Genomic DNA, 20,390 nt, shown 5'->3' on the forward strand with positions numbered 1-20,390 from the left:
GTTGACTTCCCGGAGGAAACCCATGCAAGCACAGGGAGAACATGCAAACTTCACACAGGAGGTTCGATCTCATGACCTCAGAACTGTCCTGCACACGCGCGAACATGTTGAAAGTATTTTATATTGCTACTTGACTTGCCTAAATTAACAAATTATGGTAATCTTCTATGAGTAATTGCCCTTTCATGTTTCTTGACATGAAGTCACAGACGGGTCGACATTGTCAACGTTTATTTTTTAGCAAAAGACTGAAAAAAGCCAACAAATGAAATAAATTCAAAGGCCAGGTTCCTTCATTTTAATTGACAAATTCCTAAATTCCCTGGACAACTAGAAATCTTGGTAATCCGAGTGGCGAGCTACCCCAGACCAAGAATCCATAAGTGCTATACATAGATGGCCATGCTTTGTGCTCTGGCAAATATTCCTTTGTAATGTAGCAAAATAATGCATTATGAAAATATTTTTTTATACATATATTGACGGGGAATAACTTTTTCTTTGCCCACAAGCGCAGGAATTAAGCAGTTCTGTTTAAGTTTTTATCAAGAATATTCTGCGCACAATTGAGGAACAGAACAAAGTGGTTTCTTTTAAAAAATGCATTGTTCAAATGGCCGAGAATCACTTTTATACTAGGAGGGCAGGTTATGACAAAAACAAAACTTTAGAGGCAGTCAAAAACTCCCTACTTTACACGGCCCCCCTTCAAGGTTTCTTAATTTCCTCATGCTGAGGTTTTGCATTTTTCCTTGCCCTCATGTAGGTTTTAGATCAGGGGATGGTAAATTAATAGTCTGCCGGCATCCCTTTCGCCCAGGCGCCATGCTAGAGGCTGAGAGCTGGTATATTGTCCGACAGGCTTGGGGAATAACAGAATACATGGATTGGTGTCACGTAAAGAGGATACACAAAAAATGTGATTGTATTCTGTTACAGTTACCGAAAAAAAAAGATGTCATCCAATTAGTGGAAGCTAGAGCTCTTGTTGGTGATAGGAATGAGTGGAGAGGTGTTGTGAAAGGATAGTGGGATGTTTAGACGCGTTCTAAGGGATGGACAGGGCACCCGTATAATGCGGCAGGGGTAAACCGGTAAAAGCTGTCAGGCCCTGCTGTTGAACAAAAGAGTATGTTGTGTCACCCTGACCAGAGTGACATGGCCGCTTCCTGTGTCCCGTTTCATCTGGAGGCACGAAAGCATGACCAACTTGGCTGCCGAGGTGCTTAACTGGTTTGGGTGTTTGAGCATTTGGGTTGGCCATGGTCCAAAACTGTTTGTGTGTGTTTTTTGCTGCTTTTCCCCTTTTTTTTTTAAAAATGTCCTTTGTTTTTGTCTATGTGTGTGTCTTGCTGTCGGTCACCCCTCTCGAGGGATATGACCAGGGTAGATAGATAGATTTTGGAATTAGTTTTATTAGTAGATTCAGTATTGGAGTAAAACAAAAGTAAATTGAAAGTAGTCAAATTACACTATTACTATATTATGGTATTCAGATTACATTGTTGATTACATTTTCCAACAGGTAAATAGTAGCTCTATCGGATTACATTTTTAAAGTTACCCTCCCTGCCCCTTTTGGCAGGACCTGGCGGGGGGCTAAGAGACAGCGCTCAAAGCCCTCGCACACAAGCCAACCGGGACAGGAAAAAGAAGGGCAGCAACGCCACCAACACTGAAAACGCAAGCTTGCGTCTTTTAGGTAAAAGTAAGGTAGAAGTTGGGAGAGCTTCCAAAATTCAAAAAGTGCCCCTTAATTGGGTTCAATCCGACAACTGCCAAATGCATGCAGGCTCCTCTTCTTTATCAAAATAACATTTTGGGAAGAACGGAAACAAACCCACAAAAACTGTTTTACAATGTTGGCATTGCTTAATTATCTCTAATGTATCTAAAAAAAAAAGGCAAATGCTCTTGATATAATTTGTAAAGACCCAATAGGTTCTCTGCTGGTTTGTACAAGCAAACCAACAAAGTTTAAGGAAAAGCTCTTAAAACGGACTTTATGTATTATGTATTTAGCGCCTCCTCAAGGACCAACAGGCTCAGTGACAGCTTTCTCCCCAGGGTCATTACCACCCTAAATGAGCACACAAAACTGTAAAAATATATACCATATGTTGCAACTAATTTGTTTTTGTTTTGTTGTTGTTGCTAAATGTTACCAATGAACTATTCTTTTTCAGTGTACGGTTATTAGAACTTTGGCCAGTCTCTAAGCACTAAGTTGTAAAGACTTTTGCCTATTTATCTCGTCAGTGTTATAGTTTTTCTCTTTTAAGTCTTTGTTACGTATTTACCCTGGAGTGCCATGCCTAATCTGGTTGCATACAATGTTTCACAACTTTGGTATCAATGACAATGAAAACAATTCAATTAAATAATGAGCAAAAACACATGAACTAATACTAATTATAAAAGTGCATTTTTTTAATACTTGTAGGCAATAATAAAAATATTTATTTCACATGACATTTACTGAAGAAATGCTGATAGCCAACAGGTGCTTCGTGGATTGTTATCGCTTCCGGTAAGAGATTGAAGCGGCATTGGGAAACAATTGCGGTACTGTTTATTTGCCCTACTGTGGCTAGGCTACATAACAACTCTGACAAGCCACTCCTGCTGGCCCTGTATCTAACCAACACCAGATCCATTACCCATGATCATCATGTAAACTGAGGATCCCTGATGCTAGCGTGCAGCTAGCCGACAACCCTATATATGACTTTCTGACACTGTCAAGAGAGGCCCTCCAATTTCACTCCATTATTGTATAATGGATGTTAATGACAATGAAAACCAATCACTCAACTGCAATTCTTTGTTCAGGGTTTAATTTCTAGATCTATAGTTGATATTTTTAAACAGTCTTATATATTATATGTTAGGGATATCTACTAAAACAATTAATCTTTCTACTTTATGAGTTTTGATTATTGCGGGAACGCAACCCCACAAAAACCAAGAGATTATTGTAAACAAATCAGTCCCTTGTACATAAAGACAACTAGTTTCAGTAGAGCTTATTTTGGAATAATTCTTCGTGATCATTAATGAACTTTCCACGATGTTTTGCCCCGACAGTGAGCCATATTTGTAGAGTCACCTGCTCAATATTAGCCTTAAATAACATTACTTTTATTGTGAAATCTGCTATAGAAGATGTGTTCAGGGTATAGGTCATTAACTAACGAAAAACAGACTGTACCTGCTCATACTCAACTAGCGCTGGATAACAGGTAACGCTGATAAAGGCATTTAGGTTGAATGATAACAAAAACGGTGTCAAAAAAACTTTTTATATTGTATACATATAAAATGTTCATTATTTATTTTTCAGTTTTGTGCAATAGTATGTATTTTTCCTAGTTTCATTTGACCACAACAAAAAGGGAAAATAACCCAAAATTCACATATGATATGTTTTCACAGTTTTGCGCATTCGTTTAAGGTGGTAATGTCCCCGGGGAAGAAGGTGTCTCTGTCTCTCTTTCCATTGTTACCTAAACAACCGACAGATGCAGACGAAGCGAGGCACTTTCTCCAATGTTCACCTTCAAGATATTTCTGTCCTTATCCAGATTACTGTGAAATCCCCATAAGACCTGGACAATCCTAAGCCATGCAGGGCTAGGGAGCAGCCCCTTACTAAAACCTTTGCTTCTAAATCAGCCCCTTGCATCACAGTAGAATAATTTTATGGACACTTTCACATGAATATCTCTAGTACAGGGGACCTACGCACAACATTATCCTTCCTCGTATTCTAGATAAGGTAAAAGGTCAATAAAGCCATCGGCCTGCAAGGATTAGTCGACATTGTCAACTAAAATCGATAAAAGAAATATCGTCGCCAGACACGTTTTCTAGGGTGAGGCTTCTCTACATGATATAATAGCATCTCGGTCTTGAGTTGTAACATAAACATACAGAAATGACAGCGTCAATATCAAGTATGTAAACTTCTTAATTTTGGGAACATTTTAGCCTGGATCCAGCCAATAAAATGACATTAGCAAAGTATGCAAAAAAGATCGTATCATGCGTATCATGGCAGTAGGTCGTCACGCACAAACACTAAAAGAGCACGTCGGACAATTGAACAAAACGGAATTAGACCCGCCACAGTAAAATTCAAGTAACGGTCAGCCCAATACAGTTTTGATGACATGCAATGCACATTTTATATGCGTATAGAGAGACACCACGCTACCTCGCACTTCGGTTATTGCTGGTTCAATGCTTCGGGGATTTTCATCTTGCGTATTTTCTGCATTCTGATTGGCTAAACAGAAGTGGCTTTCTATCACCAACAAAGTTGGACCCCTCCACCCGCTAAACCTACTCAGGAGCCACATGGCACTCTCCAGTGGCTACCTATAGCTATTTCAAAAGATGTTTGAGAATAAAAAGACACAATATATGGTTTCTGTAGAACAGAATAGGGAGGTCAATGCAGTTTTCCATAAAGGCCACAAAAGGGCAGCAAGGTATCATGTAAAGTGAAGTGGATCAGGTCCTTAATTCATAAAGCTATGCAATAAAACAGAAAAAAATACTTTTAAAATTATAATTTGACAATACAGTCAATAATATGTAAAAAAAAAAAAAAAAAAAAAAAAAAACGTGTATAAAGTACAGTACTTTTACTTGTTAAACAAATATTCGAGCCTATAAATTTGTTTCTTTCCTGCGTAATAAATAAAAAAAGGTTTCTACTTTGCGGATTTTCACATGACGCGCGGTTATCTTCCCCCATTAACCATGAAAACCAAGTTAATACTATATTTCGCTTTAAAAAGAGCTTGAGCGTTATGCCAGGCTGAGCCTGACACACCGATTTGGAATGAAATACTTGAAGAACAACGAACAAATATCAGTTGTTAAACAGTTGAAAATGCCAAACGTCAGTTTTTTAAACAGTGATTTTAAACAGTTGAGAATCGTTAGGTTTTTTCTTTTGTATTAAGGACTTTGCAGTTGACCACTAAATGTACTTCACTAAATTCACATAACATTTATTTGATTTATTGTTCTACTGTTGCTAATGAGCCCGTACTTGATTTACAGGGTGAACAGACATTTACTTGATTTAAATTTATTTACCTTTCCCTAAAAAAATAGACTGAGGTTTATTTATGTCTCTACTGACTGAGAACAGTACAAATTGGAATTAAATGAATTTTTGTAAGAATCTGAGGAATGTTCATTAAAATATGTATTTTTTTACTGTGCCCATTTTCTTGTTTTTATTATCATTTACCACATCATTAAATCAAATTCACGCTAAATTCAAGAAAAACATTAATAATTGTCCAATTATTGAAAAAATTGTTTCAATATTTGGTGAATAGTCAACAAATGTGTTTTCAGAAGCATTGTCCCCGAGTGCAAAAACATAAGTTTTTTTCTTGTTTTATTTTTGAAAAAGGTTATCATAAAGGGTTTGGCGCTGCTAATCAGTACATTTTAAGCCTCAGGAAATAATTTGAAAACGAAGAAAAATCAACATTAGAAGACAGGAGTGGCTTTGATCAAATCTTTGTCCACACATTGAGGAAGCCCCCACATCTTTCATCCAGCGACTGAGTGTGTGTAGGCGGCTCATATGGTGAGTAGGCATAGTGAAGCAGTGAGAAAAGCGAAGATATGGATTTGTAGTTAATACTTTAACCGAGCTTTTTTTCCTTCTGCCAAAAAATATGACGCAATGCCTTCGTCATCCTCTGGTCAAAGAGGGATGACGTTTAGGGCACGTCCACAATCTCTTTAAGTTCAGTGTTCTTAGATATAGGATGTATGACAAAACTCACCAAAGTGAAAGTTCTTGCATATTTTCACAAAAAGCCAAAAGTTTTTTGGGAAACGAGCATCTTTTTAAGAAACTTAGTAATGTTATTTACTAAAAAGGGTAAAAACTAGAAAAATACTTTTTTAATAATGAGAGACAAGGGTTGAAGCTTTCTTTATGTCCTATGCTTGTAAAGCTACAAAACAATTTTCTGTAGGCCTTCAAAAATGAGTCAAAATGGCAAAAATTGGCTGACAACAGCCAAGGCCTGGCATTGAACGAGTTAAAAGAATAGTTAGTTGCAGCCCTATAAAGCAAACGAGGTTAAGAAGTCGACGTAGGAATCTGGCCGGCCCAGTGGCACAAGACTTTGCTATAATCTTACCGAGAACCTTTCCATTGCAGCAGGCTCCTCCTCCTCCTCCTGCTGCCCAGCATGCCGTCAAGACTGCGATCTTCCAAAGGAGAATCCTTCAATCACTTGGTTTACGGTGTCATAACCGACCGTCTTTATTAGCACCTTTGGCGCTGCAACCCATGGAGGGGATTAGCATTTACAATACGCCCACTTTTGGTCCTACCGGCCACGCACCAACTTGAACTGGATGTGACTCCACCTCTCCAACTTTTTTTTGACAAAATCAGAGGAGAGCCAAGCATGAAAAATTATATAATCTCCCCACACGCTCCCCGCCCTCTTCGGGTTCACCTGCTAAAACAGGGACACTGATGTCACCGTTGCATGAGGGATCAGTGAGTGACATGAGCCGCCGTGCCGGCTGAATTCTGAAACACAAACACCTTGGTAGCAGTGACACACACACACACTCTGGCACAGGCTGTTAAATCGAGTGTCGAGATGAGAAGAAAAGTCATTATACAGGGGAGAGCAAACTACGGCCCGTGGGCCACATGGCGCCCTCGTTAGGCTTTTTTACATGGCCTTCCAAACGAAAATGGTCAAAATATTATGACAATAGATAGTATAGTACATAAAGTATTACTAATAAAACAATGTGCCAACTTTGTCCTTTTGTATGTCTAAACCAAAAATACTACTACAGAAATACAACAAAGTTACTAAAAACCTAATTATTAAATGAAGTGCTTAAAAACAGGAAGCATATATATAATTTGGATTTTAATCTGAAAAGAAAATAATACAATACAAATTTTACAAATATACTACTGCAGCGAGAGTATAATAAAAAAATACTACTGCAGAAATATTACAATAGAAACACTACACAAACAGTCAAGTCATGTTTATTTGTATAGCCCTGATAATCTTAGGAGCAGAGCATTCCACAACACCGGGGTGCAAATGGAGAACGCTCTTGAACCTGCGGTTCTCTTCTTGGCTCTTGAGCTGCAGAAATATTACCAAAATACCAAAGAAATACAAAATCTTACTGCATAAATACTTTGAAAATACTTCAATGGAAAGTCTTCAAATATACTTTGACAGAAATACTGTACAACAAAAATATCACTACAGTAATGCCAAAATACAAAAACTCTACTACATAAATATTATGACAGATATACTACTACAAAATATTATGACAGATATACTACAAAAATACAACTACAGTATTACCATAAAAAAATGTACCATGGAAATACTACAAAAATACTACAGAAGTACTGCTATGTTAATACGGTTATAGAATTAAAACAAAAACACTACTGCAAAAATGCTTCAAGAATACTACAAAAATAAAACTACAATCATCCTAAAAACAACAACAAAAATACATACAAAAATCCGACTTCAGAAATGCTACATAAATACTGAAAAATACAACTACAGTAATACTACACAACTAAAGATCAAATTTAGTGCTTAAAACAGAGACCTTCTGTATTATTTTGCTTTAATTGTTAAACTAATCTATTTAAAAACAAATATCAAGAAAAATAACATGTAGCTGTCTGCATGTATATTTATTAAAAATGGAAAAAATGGATAGATCTCCAGGATCAGACCCTTGGCCAAATGTTTTAATGCATTGCAGCCTGCGACTCCAAATAGTTGCCCACACCCACTTTAAGGGACAGTGCATTGCTCAGTGCCTCCTACAGATAAAAACAAAACAAAAACTATCCGTTAAAAAACAAGTGTACGTGTATATAGGTTTTAATAATAGGGAAAAAAACAAAAACATATGAACATCCTTTTCAAATCTAAATGTTTGCATTTATTTTACATAAGGTAAGCCTCAACTTGGGGAAGCTGACCTATTTGTCAGCCATCCTGCTGCTATTAAAAACAAAAACCTTGTGAAAGTCTTGGGGAATATTTTCTAAAGAAAAATGATGCAGTTTGGTCACTTTGAGTCTGCATAGTTTGTATTCTTCCTTGCACGTTTCAGCACTCGTTTTCGGTTGCATGAAACAATACAGCAACAGCTTATCAAACAATACACACCGTCCCTTTAAAAGAGTGGCTCGACCATTTAAAGCAGGAATCACCTAACTACGGCCCGTGAGCTGTATCAGGCGCACAAACAGATTTCATCTGGACGTAATACACTGCCGAGAGAAGCATAAGGGAAAAAAATTAGCTGCTTCTAGTCAATCTAAGACCTGCAGTTATCAATTCTCCACTGGATGTCGCCAAAGCATGCAATAAAACTTCTGATGTAGCTCTATTGCATTGATTTGTTTCAATAAAAAAAGATCAAATGTAGTGCTTAGAAAGGGAGATATTCCTTTGCTATTACTCTTGATTAAAGTTTGTATATAATTATTTGTATATTTTGCGTACTTTAAAACCAATAGTATGAAATGGTTAATTTATAAACAAGCAGACAATGAAACACAACCTGTGCATTTAAATGCAAAACAAAAGGAATGGATTGGCTTGTGTTATCTATTTTCCCCTTAAATTGCCCAGGTATTGGATTTAAGCTTGTCTATCAGCAGATAGAAAAAAATGAAATGCATCAATGCGCTATTTTTTTTCCCTGCAAATTTTTCTCAAACCAATGCAGCCTGGACTCAAAACATTTGCTGAACCCTAGTTTGAATAAACTACTTTGCCGCTCCTATAAATATAACCATTACAACATGGAATAAACATTTAATTTAAAAATATATTGCAGATTACATGAAAGTTAAAAATACATCGTTTTTTTGTAAATAAAAGGGTCTGGAATGATGAATAAAAGTCTGTTGCTATAAAACGACCTGTGCTTTATACAATAATTGCCAAGTTTGGATGTTTTTTGTATCATTTCCATTAAGCAAGAATTACCCTCCTAAGGCAGCCACCAATGAGTTGTGCTATTTTATACCTGCTGCACATGTGCAACTCTTAAAGCCTGTATGCAAACAGCATGTGATTCATTGCGTCAGTCCAATTTGTATCATCTCAAGGTCAAAGACAAATGTTGCACACCACACTTCAAGTCAGGTCAAGTCACATTTATTTATATAGCCCTTAATCACAAAAATGTCTCAAAGGACTGCACAGGATTCCAATGACACAATTAGCTGATCTTAAACCAACAAGCGGGCAAGGAACAACTCAAAACCTCAGCGTGAGGAAAAAGAGAAACCTTGAGAAGGGACCTCACAAGTGTTAATCCCCCTTTCAGGATGACCAGGGTGAATTAGATTTAGCATTACAGTACACAAACATAGTAAACACTGGGTAACATGTTGAAAATTTGTCCGGAAAGTGCATGACAGCAACGATGCCCCCAGCCTGTAAACTAATCCAGAAAGTCTATGACGGCAACGATGCAGCTTCCCATCTCACTTAAATAAAAAACGATTGCTTTTTGCTGGAGAGTGGCACAGTCGCAGTACATAGTTGGCGCTCATTAGCCACACCAAAAATGGATTCTCGATATTCAAAGTGAAGGCCCTTCGCAAGGGTTGGGAACAATGACAGTTTTACAACACTGTCTTGCCTGGGAGTTTCAAACAGGAAATGAACAGCAGTCTCCCACACCAAAGTCCGGTGTTTGTGTGAGGCGTTCACATCCCCAATCCGCCTCCCCTCCCGGTCCCCACATGGACACTCTCAGTCTCATTACATACTGACATCATCCCATTGCACGCCTTCCTACGGTGATCATTGATACGACTTAAATGTAACACTTTTCACTTCATTTTTTGTTGCCAAAATTTATTTCCAAGTATACGTTGATTTTTCAATTAGGCAAAGAACGCGTATTGTTCTTCCCCACGATTATGCAAATATATTGCAAAATATTCCACGCGCCGAGGGCCTCCAGAAACTTAGTCTCCAAGTTGACCCATCTGGCTTGCGGTAGAGCTGTGAAACTTTCAAAATGGCAAAGCCCATTAACACAACATGTGAGACGATTGCATACTGCTCATTTCCGCTTGTAAGTAGGCAATTGAGTCTTTTCCTTTGTGTTTTTTGTTGCGTGTGTCACTGTTGGTATTATTTCGCGCGGCTAGCTTTTGACTAGTGTCCGGGCTGCCGAGGGTTTTCCTGTTTTGTCTGCTCCTGCTTAGCGCTCGTTGACTGCCGACCGTGGGTGTTTGGCCGATTTTCCTGTCTCTTGGTTTGATCCCAGCAGGCTATGCATTACTTGCCGTTTCATTGTTGGTTCCCAGTTAGCCTGTCTTCTCACAGCATGTTCCTTTGATCGGCTAGCCTGGCGTTGGCGCCAGTTTTGTGGTGTTCCTTGGTTCGTTTCTGGCCGGCTTTGCGCCTGTTGCCAAAGCCTTGCCGCTTTTCGTTGTTGGTTCCCGGTTAGCCGGGAAGAAAATTCTTTTTGACCGGGCAGCCTCACTTTTTTACGCTGAGGCTGACTTTCGATGGTCATTTAGTCCCCCCCTATGGTGGCTCACTGTGTGTTTTTTTTTGCCAGTTATCCCCTTTTTGGCTGCTTGCTTGTTATTTTACCTTTGCTGGATCCACCTGAGACACTACGACTAGGTATCGCCACAAAAACTACCTAAATGCCATGAGGCTCTTTAACTCTACCCGGTAGAATAAAAGCCCACAGTAAACCACACCACCTACATTGCATATTACCGAATCTTATTGCAATATGTATTCTGTGTAGCACTATTTAGTTATTCTATATAACACACTACAGTGGGCATTTGCACGTCACACTTGGTATTTGTATATTGTATTCTTTTTGCTTTATTATTGTATTGTTCTCAGCTCAGGGATGCTGCTGGAAATGTGAATTTCCCTTCGGGGATGAATAAAGTATCTATCTATCTAAACTTCACTTAAACTCACGTAACCTCTTCGACTAATTAACACATAAAACTATGGGTCGGCTGTCTTGCTAGTCTGGTGGTTCACCTCCGACGACGTCACAGCTCAGGAAGACAAGACATGCTGTCTTCTAAATGCATTATGTCAGAAAATAATTGGATTCTACAGATGAAATATAATATGATATATATACTTTACATATGTGTATGTATATTATATGCCTTTAAAATAATGATATCATGGCATCCATGTCCAATTTAGTCATTGAACCTCCTTCAACTTTTTTTCCTTCTTTGATTCAAGTACAATTTGGTAACTTGGATCATGTGCCAGTAAAACCAAGAAAGAAGACACCCAGTGTAAACCTGACTAGTACAAACAAAAGTTGAAGGCGTGCTTACTTAAATCCAGTGACTAATTCTGCTCTGTGTCCCTCGGAGTAAGCAAAGGCTGTAAATGAAGTGGAGTCCTGAGGAGTTTTTCCATCATTATTTTGCTTCAGATCAGCTGCCAATTTTCCTAATAGAGTGTCTATTGGATACGATACGATAAAACTAAAATCTAAATGAGCGGGTCTTGGAAAATCTTGCCGACGGACGTACCATCCAAAAAAAGTGCTTTGCTGTATGAAACTTTTCCTCTGCGGTTCTGAGGTACATAAGAGTAGTTGGTAGTGATCAATATTTAGGTGTCTCAAGATTATATTTCCCTAACGCCAAACACAACTTAAAAAACAAAAGTAATAAAAATTTGGTTTAGTCCCCCCCAAATTAAAGTATTAAGCAAAATTCCTTTTTTTTCCCCACAAATATTGTGCCACCAATGTAATGTGCCCCCCCCCCTACATCAGACTTTATCTACAAGAAATTGGATATGCAATAAGTCTTACGAGCAAAAATCTTGTCCCACATACGAGAGAAAATTCGAAAATGCGAGAATATCCACTACCACTAAAGGGCCGAGTGCTTGAGACCGTTGACCGTCAGCATCAACTCGTCTCAGTCTGTGCATTTTGCGCTATACAGGCTTGATCCCGCGCCCTTGTGTTGTTTTTCTGTACTCGCATTGCGTTTGTATCATCAACAGTCTCTCCTTCTCCCTCACTCTTCCCGCACCTCCCTTACTCCTCAACAACCACACATAGACCTCCGGTAGCAACCGTTGATTTCCTAATGGTAAGTGCTCATAACAAACTCAATTTTTATTTTGTTAATATCATCTCATTGCTGTATTTTGATGTTGAATAACTATTTAAAATTGTTTGTGTTCAGGAGCATGTGTTTTATAGCTATTTTGGGTAAACTAGATGATTAAAACCCAAGAGTAAAAAAACAAACAAACAAAAAAAAAACGGTTTCCTGTGAGTTGTAGCTCCAGGTCATAGGTAATCTGGCAAGGGTGATTTTTTTTTTAGAGTTGTTATATCGCCTAGCAGCAGAAGCTGGACCTGGAGCCTCTCTATTGCTTTCTCTACCGCTGCCGCCTCAGTCTCTTTCTGGACCGGATAACAGTTCACGGAGCACCAGCTGGTGATCAGCATTTCATTGCGCTCTTCTGACTTTCCTCAGAATCCCATTTATTTGATGAAATTCTTTTCAATGTATCGAGCACCTGAAATACCAGCTGACGCAGTGCTTCGCAGTTTGTTTTGGTGGACACATCGACTTACTTATGCGCCAGCCCTGCTGCTTGACTGACAGCATACACCAGCCTATCACAGTCGAGCACACAGACAACCCACCCAACATACACAAGCAAAGCCCTCCCAAACCTGCCCCCTCGAAAGCATTTGCTGTGTGTTGTCTGCTGCAGAACACAATGCATGCATGCTGAAAATTCACGAAGTATGAAAACCGCAAAAAACTGCGATACAGCAAGGGATTACTGTACTCGGATATAGTAAAAGTCATTACGATGAATCCAAAACATTTTTGGTTGTTTGTGATGTACAGAGGTGGGATAACACATGGAAACGCTTCCATTCTCTAATCAGTAGAGTTGCTGGAGCTAGTGAGCTGGAGCCTAACATGGTTATTCAGGCCTATGATAGGAAAGGAATAATGATTTGAGACGGTTTCACTACCTCACGGCCTGGATGCTTTTCAATCGCACAACCTAAAATAGACTCTCACATTTCAAAGTAGAACATTAGATCAATAATTACTCAAAAAGGCCAAAAGTATACTCAGTTAGGCTACAAGACAAGCAAACACGTCTTCTGAAAATGACCAGAGTTCTGACTCAAACCCAAATGTGGCACTGTGGCTTAACTTGAAAAAGAGCAGTTCAGACATCCCAAGAATATTGCTGACCTGAAACGGTTTTGTTTTGAAAGAATGGCCCAAAAGCTTGCCTGAGCATTGTGTCGCTCTGCTCTGAGACTACAGCCAGTGTTTGGTCGAGCTTATTGCTGCCAAAGGAGGCTTAACCAGTTATTAAATCCAAATGTTCGCGTGCTTTTTTCCACCCCACTCTGACGTTTACATGTTTTGTTAAATAAAAACATGAAGCGTATCAGCGTGTAAGAAGACGGTCCATTGTTGGGATTGAGATGAAAATCAGATCACATTTTGTGTTCAACTTATGCATGCTATTTTATGTTTTCCTTGCAATGTTATGGGCCATTTTGTACTCATAACATGAGATTAGTGTAGTTACACTAACTTCATATGAATAAATTACTGGCATCTAATTATGCAAATACACTTTCCCAATAAGAGGATTGCGTTAATGTGGCATTTGCTTAACCACTGAGTTTCACATGCTCCCCTCATGGCAAACCAAAAACACATTTAATACACAGGGACATGGTGACACAATATGCGAGCAAGTGAAAAAACGAAGATAAACTGGTCCATTGATGCAACACAGACGGTACGTTCTGTACAGTACATACTGTACTTTTCAACAACCTTGAGCCATGTTAATGGGGCTCACATGATGATAGCGCTGTATAAAAAGTTTCAGCCATTCATAGGCAAACAGTGTAAACAAATTCAAGACCGTTTTTTTAAGCGCAAGTCAACCTAAAGGATTTCTGAACAATAGTGAGCCCCCACTAGCTTGAATTTGGCATTTTGATTAATATGTTGTTTGTAGGAAAGGTAATAAAAACCTGGAAGAATTGTTTTTAGTCATCTTCGGAATTGGCCATTTTGAGATGCTGTCGAGCAAAAATGACAGGCACCGAAGTTAACCAATGACCTTCAGCCTGCTTTCTGAATTTTTTTCATTAGCTGAAACCTGAACGACATCAACATAATCCTCCTTTGACGCTAGAGGTAAGGTCTTATACCTGACCGGAGTCAGCCAAAATCACCCCTTCTCCTATTGTGTTCTCACAAATACACAATGAAAATTTGGTTTGCTCCGGGCTGGATCCCTCAAATCAAGTTAATTGGTCGGGCTCGGGCTGAGTCGGGCTTTAATACCTGCGGGCCTGGGTTGGGCTGGAATTTTTTAGGACCAATTCAACCTCTCCCTAAAACCAACTTAAATAATGGCCGCCCTCAGATATTGCTTCTTAACTCAGATATTACAAACACAAAATGCAGTTTTTAGACCAGAAGATGCTTATACAAAGTAATATTGTTGGTAGGTCCTTTGGTTTGACTAATGCCATAAATATTTTGTGCTGTCAAACCTTTGAAATAAAAAATTAAAATAATTCAGCCATCCATTATCTGCACTGCTTATCCTCAGTAGGGTCGCGAGGGTGCTGGAGCCCATACACAGCTATCTTCGGGCAGTGGGCAGGGGACACCCTGAACTGGTTGCCAGCCAGTGGCAGGGCACACGGAGACAGACAACTCACTCCCTCATTCACACCTAGGGACAATTTGGACCGGCCAATTAACCTGACATGCATGTTTTTGCGAATGTGGGAGGAAACCGTAGTACCCGGAGTGTAACCCACGCAAGCGCGGGGTGAACATGCAAACTCCACACGGGAAGGGTCGATCTCATGACCCCAGCACTGTGCCGCACATGCGCTAACCACTGCGCTGCCCTAAAATAACTCAATGAAAAATTATTTTATAATTGTTCTCATTCAATTACCTTTAAGAAAAAGCACCAAAGTTGTCTGTCAAAAATTGTATTTGGCACTGGGGAAGAAGATGTTTCTATCAGGCATAGAAGAAATAGTTTTTTGCTTGTTCTCAGCAAGTTCAAATCACAACCTTGCACAGAACATGTAAACACAAAATATTGTTTGATTCTTCATGACTTCATCATGCCCAGCAAAACAAGAAATGAGGGTGATTTACAGTGTCTTTAAGGCTAAATCAAGAAACAGCTGCAAACCTTGGCATAAAAGGGTATATAAATAAGTAGTAAAATAAGGGAGATTATGTTTGTGATAAAAAAATTTGAAATTCTTATATACACACGCATACATTGAACGGCGGAACGGGTGGTGTACTGACAAAGCGCTAGTTGAAGCAGAAGATTTGAAAAGACGAAACATTGTAGGTCCTGAATCAAAATCACCTTTATTATTATTTTGTTGCTACAACGAAACGGGGTTGCACTCCAGTTGCAAATGTATACAGTATAACAATAAAGATAACAATAAATAATAAATTTAAAATTATGAAGTATTTACAGTACCTCTAATATAAAGTATTCACATCTAAAAAAAAAAAAACTATACACAGCTGGGATATTGCACTTAGAAAAGCGCAACAGACCATAAATCGAGGACTCCTTGTACTCTTAAATACTGCATGTATTCTTGAAGACATCAGTTCTGTCCAGCATGCAGTAGGACAATATGGTATATTCAGACCTAAATTAATGCCATTAAAAAGGGCTTGATAAAACGGTTGGTTTCGTTTCGTTGCCCTAAAAACCTCCAATATTTTTTTCTTTAACCAAAATATCATAAAGTCAGGAGAAAAGTATTCAACACATATACATATATATATATATATATATATATATATATATATATATATATATATATGTATAATCATACATTACAGTTTTTGGGAGAGAAACACAATAGTCAGAATTACTTTTTACTTGCCAAATTCAAGCACTTTTAAGGACTTTCAAAGCCAATTTTGAAATTTCTCCAGTACAATGAAAAGGAAAAAATCTGGTGTGAATCATCTTGCCTGTGGATTTATCGAGACATGTGATTTTTAGATCTGAGGTAAAACGCAAATACAGTATTTTTGTTTTTGAAACCAATCTCTTCCTGTGTAAGTGTTGAATTGATGTAGCTTACATTTTCAGTTGCAGGAAGTTTGTTCTCGGTACATACCACTGAGAAACGCTACTTTAATATTTTGCATGGCCCATTATAAATGTCCATAGCTGATATGTAATCCTTGCACTAATACACATGTCATAGTGCCCTGTTAAGGCCCGGTCACACAGCCTTTCACGGGCGTATCGCGGCTGAATCACGGCCAGAAATTTCTGCCCGTGAAGCCGACGCTGTTGGACGCTTTGAGATCGCGATACAGACGCGATACAGCCGTGCTTTACACGCTGTAAGAAATTCACACGCGGTTGGCCGGGCGAAAAAGTTTTGCGCTGCTCAAAAATTTAGACCACGGGTAACCACGGGCAGCACAGCGATGCAGCCGCGGTTACCCGCGATAAGGACGCTGAACAGTCGCCGGCCAATTTTGCACATTTTCCACCGTGGGCAAAAAAAATAAAAAAAATAATAATAATAAAATAAATCACAAAATTTTACCCGCGATACAGACGCGAAAGGCTGTGTGACCGGGCCTTTAAGAGGTAGCATGCACATGTCCTCTTGGGCGTGACCATAGGACAATGCTATACAATCTAATGTGCGCTGCCGTTAATAACTAGGGAAGAAGAAATGCAATGGCAAAGTGAAGCCATAAGAAAGCAGCGCCAGCGTAATTTTTTAAGCAGACTTGTTGAAAAACACGGAAACAATGTCGAGCTTTAAAAAGCACTTCACCTAAAATTCAAGCACTTATCTGAATCCTTGAATACAAAACAATAAAATGCAAGCGTATTCAAGGATTTCAAACACCCATTAGTATGATATATATATATATTATATATATATATATATATATATATATATATATATTATATATATGCTAGCATATTATAACATTTGATCAATTTGAAATTAGCTACCAAATCTCAGTTTCGGTTTCACCTCAAGGATTGCACAACCCATCTTTTTCTAGAAAAAGAATACATTTCAATGAAAAGCAATGTCCGCAATATAAATTTGGTAAAATGGAATGGAGTCAACTACCATAGTCATTAAACAGAATCAAAACAGGCAGTAAACATTATTTTAGACCTATGTTGTGTAACCTTTCCTAATCTAACATAATGTCACATTCTGAATTTATGACACCAACGTATTATTTGAGGGGTAGCGATGACTGCGGATTTCGTTGTAAAAAGAGATTGTAAAACAGCGGGTGGTTCGTTTTACCTCAGTTCCACGTCATAAGAGAATATTTTCGGAAGGAAGTGGCCTTAAGTCTCTCGAAGAAAGGCTCCTCAAAGAATGTACTTTGGTGCCTAGAGATACTCTCGATATAATCTGTTCTCTCAAAACAGTCTGATTTAAAAATAACAATTGAAATGAATAGAAAAGCAAATAATTCGTTCGAACCACACAAAATGGTTGTGGATTTTAGTAAAGAAAAATTATTTTATTACATATTACTATGGTTGAATACTTACTTAAAAAATGTTTCTGGCAGCTTGGTTAAAATAAAATAAAAAACATCGCTATTACACTCCAGGCCGTTTATTGGGTAAGAGTTTGCTCCCCCGCATGAAACAGAAATTACTGGTTTATATGGTTACCAGTAGCAGGAGAAGCCTCCTCATCTGCCTCAGATACAGCACCTTCATCATCTGGTCCTCGTTGGTTTTCAGTGTAAAGTATCATCTAACTATTCAGAGGTAAGCCGGACCTCGGCACTAACGGGCAGCGGCATGTGAGAATACTGGTACTAAATCCTAAATACACCTACGCATTGCATCAGATGGAGAGAAGCCTGGCCTAACCCAGACGTAATGATTGACATTTTAGAGCCAACCTGAGCCAAAATTCAGGTCAGATGTGGACTTAAGTTTAGGTTTAAAATCTTACATCTGTATCACATTTTGTCTCGATAGGTGAGAGTCCAACTACGAGGATGCCAATGAAGACTGGTTTAGAGAAGGAACAGAAGGGTTAACTAAGGCAGGGTTAGAGCTTCAGGGTTAACTAAGGCATTTTCATAAATTCCCAAGAAATATTGGTTGCCACAGTCTCTTTTTCAAAGCCAATCATGTTGTAGTGGGATTTGCCCTATCTATGATACAAGAGCAATTTACAATAGTATCTAAACTGCTTTAATAGCTCATCAGTGTAGAGAAAATATGACTTTGAAGACCGTTACATCCTCTCAGCATGTTCAATTATTTGCAGACGGACTAAATTAAACATTCATTTTATTCACAATTTGGTGTACTATGCTTACCAAAACTTCTAAACTATCCATCCATCCATCCATCCAGTATCTGCACCGCTTATCCTCAGTAGGGTCGCAGGGGTGCTGGAACCCATCCCAGCTATCATCGGGCAGTGGGCAGGGGACACCCTGAACTGGTTGCCAGCCAATCGCAGGGCACACGGGGACAGACAACTCACTCGCTCATACACACCTAGGGACAATTCTGACCGGCCAATTAACCTGACATGAAATGAAATGATTTGCATTTAGGGCAGCGCTTGTGCGGCACAGTTCATGTCATGGGAACCTGTCGTGGGTTCAAATCCAGCTCCAGACTTTCTGTGCGGAGTTTGTATGTTCTCCCCGTGCTTGCGTGGGTTTCCTCCGGGCACTCCGGTTTCCTCCCACATTCCAAAAACATGCATTTCAGGTGAATTGGCCGGTCCAAATTGTCCCTAGGTGTGAATGAGCGAATGAGTCGTCTGTCCCCGTGTGCCCTGCGATTGGCTGGCAACCAGTTCAGGGTGTCCCCTGCCCACTGCCTGAAGATGGCTGGGATGGGCTCCAGCCCCCCCCGCGACCCTAATGAGGATAAGCGGTACGGCTAATGAGATGAGATGAGATTTGCATTTATATAGCGCTTTTCAAGTCAAGACTTCCCAAAGCGCTTTACAATGTGCTCCACATTTCCCAATAGCGGCCTTGCAGCCATGTAAGGCGCTAACCTGCTTATTGGCGGTATTAGGGGTTCAGTGTCTTACCCAAGGACACTTCGACATGTAACACGGACGAGCCGGGATTCGAACTGGGATCCCTTGATCCCAAGACGAGCGCTCTACCTCCTGAGCTACTGCCGCCCCATGCATGTTTTTGGAATGTGGGAGGAAACAGGAGTGCCCGGAGACTTCTAAACTAAGTTATTATTTTCATAACAAATTAATCAGCAAAATCGACCAGTTCCGGCTATCCTTGGACGAGGCCATTTTCTTACCTGTACCTACATCACAGTTGCTCGGTCATCAAGTAATTTAGATGAACCTGCCCCCTCTGAAAACTTTATGTAATTGTTAGTGTACACCAAGTAGCAAGATGGCTGCACCCAGAGATGGATTTTGCTCCATATTCTACTGACAAAACATAAATGAAAATGTGTTGTTAAATCTACCTGTGATTTACAACTTATTTTGTAAGAGACATAGCCCCACAATTTGGCTGCTAGGTAGTGTAAGCTTTAAACCAAGCATGGGCCAGTATTTCAGCAGAATGTTTTTGGCAGTTTCAAACACACAATTATTTCACTTTGTTGAGTTCACAGTGAGCTCACATTTCGGGAAAAAGAAAATCATTACGCAGGTCTCTTGTCTTGTTTTGTGCAAACACAATCAGCTCTCGTCTTATTGCATCAACATTAGATCTCTAAAAGTAGCACATGTAATTTACCCATAGCTTTTGCAAACATGGATTTTAGTGACAAGGTCATCAGTCAGTACGGTTTCTAACTTCCTAAAATAAACACCTTGCTCTGAATCGTCCACAGCCTGAAATGTATTTATTTGTCAATGACATCTCAAGAGCTGTGTATTGGTATCAAGTCAACAGTCAAGTCGAGTTATGTCACATTTATTTGTACAGCCCTCAATCACAAATTGTCTCAAAGGACTGCACAGGGCACAACCAAACCATCCCCTGATCTGAAACTGACATGCAGGCAAGGAAAAATTCAAACCCTCAACATGAAGAAAATAAGAAACCTTGAGAAGGGGCCACACACGTGGTAATCCCCCTTCCAGTATGACCAGGCTGCAATACAAGTTGCATTGTGTAACAGTACACAAAACATAGTGAACATCAATAAACAAAAGACGTTTTATGTAAAATATTCCAAAAAGCCCAATATGTGGTATCGAACATCTTAAATATTATG

At 39.2% G+C, this 20,390-nt stretch overlaps 1 protein-coding gene across 2 annotated transcripts in view; it reads right to left on the bottom strand.

Annotated features, from left to right (window-relative positions):
- Positions 1–20,390, bottom strand: part of pde8a (phosphodiesterase 8A) — a 114,139-nt gene that overhangs the window by 77,925 nt on the left and 15,824 nt on the right. Inside the window, exon 1 of one of the 2 annotated variants that reach the window (XM_088334275.1) lies at positions 6,180–6,394. The exons of the other annotated variant lie outside the window; for it this stretch is intronic. Coding sequence (XP_088190401.1) covers positions 6,180–6,194 — 15 coding nt within the window. The 5' untranslated portion in view covers positions 6,195–6,394. Of the gene's footprint in view, positions 1–6,179; positions 6,395–20,390 lie in introns of those variants that run through there. 2 annotated transcript variants of the gene reach the window in all.

The sequence above is a fragment of the Urocampus carinirostris genome, chromosome 4 (genome assembly GCF_059441175.1).
Source record: "Urocampus carinirostris isolate Australia breed hairy pipefish chromosome 4, RoL_Ucar_1.0, whole genome shotgun sequence".
Classification (NCBI taxonomy): domain Eukaryota; kingdom Metazoa; phylum Chordata; class Actinopteri; order Syngnathiformes; family Syngnathidae; genus Urocampus; species Urocampus carinirostris.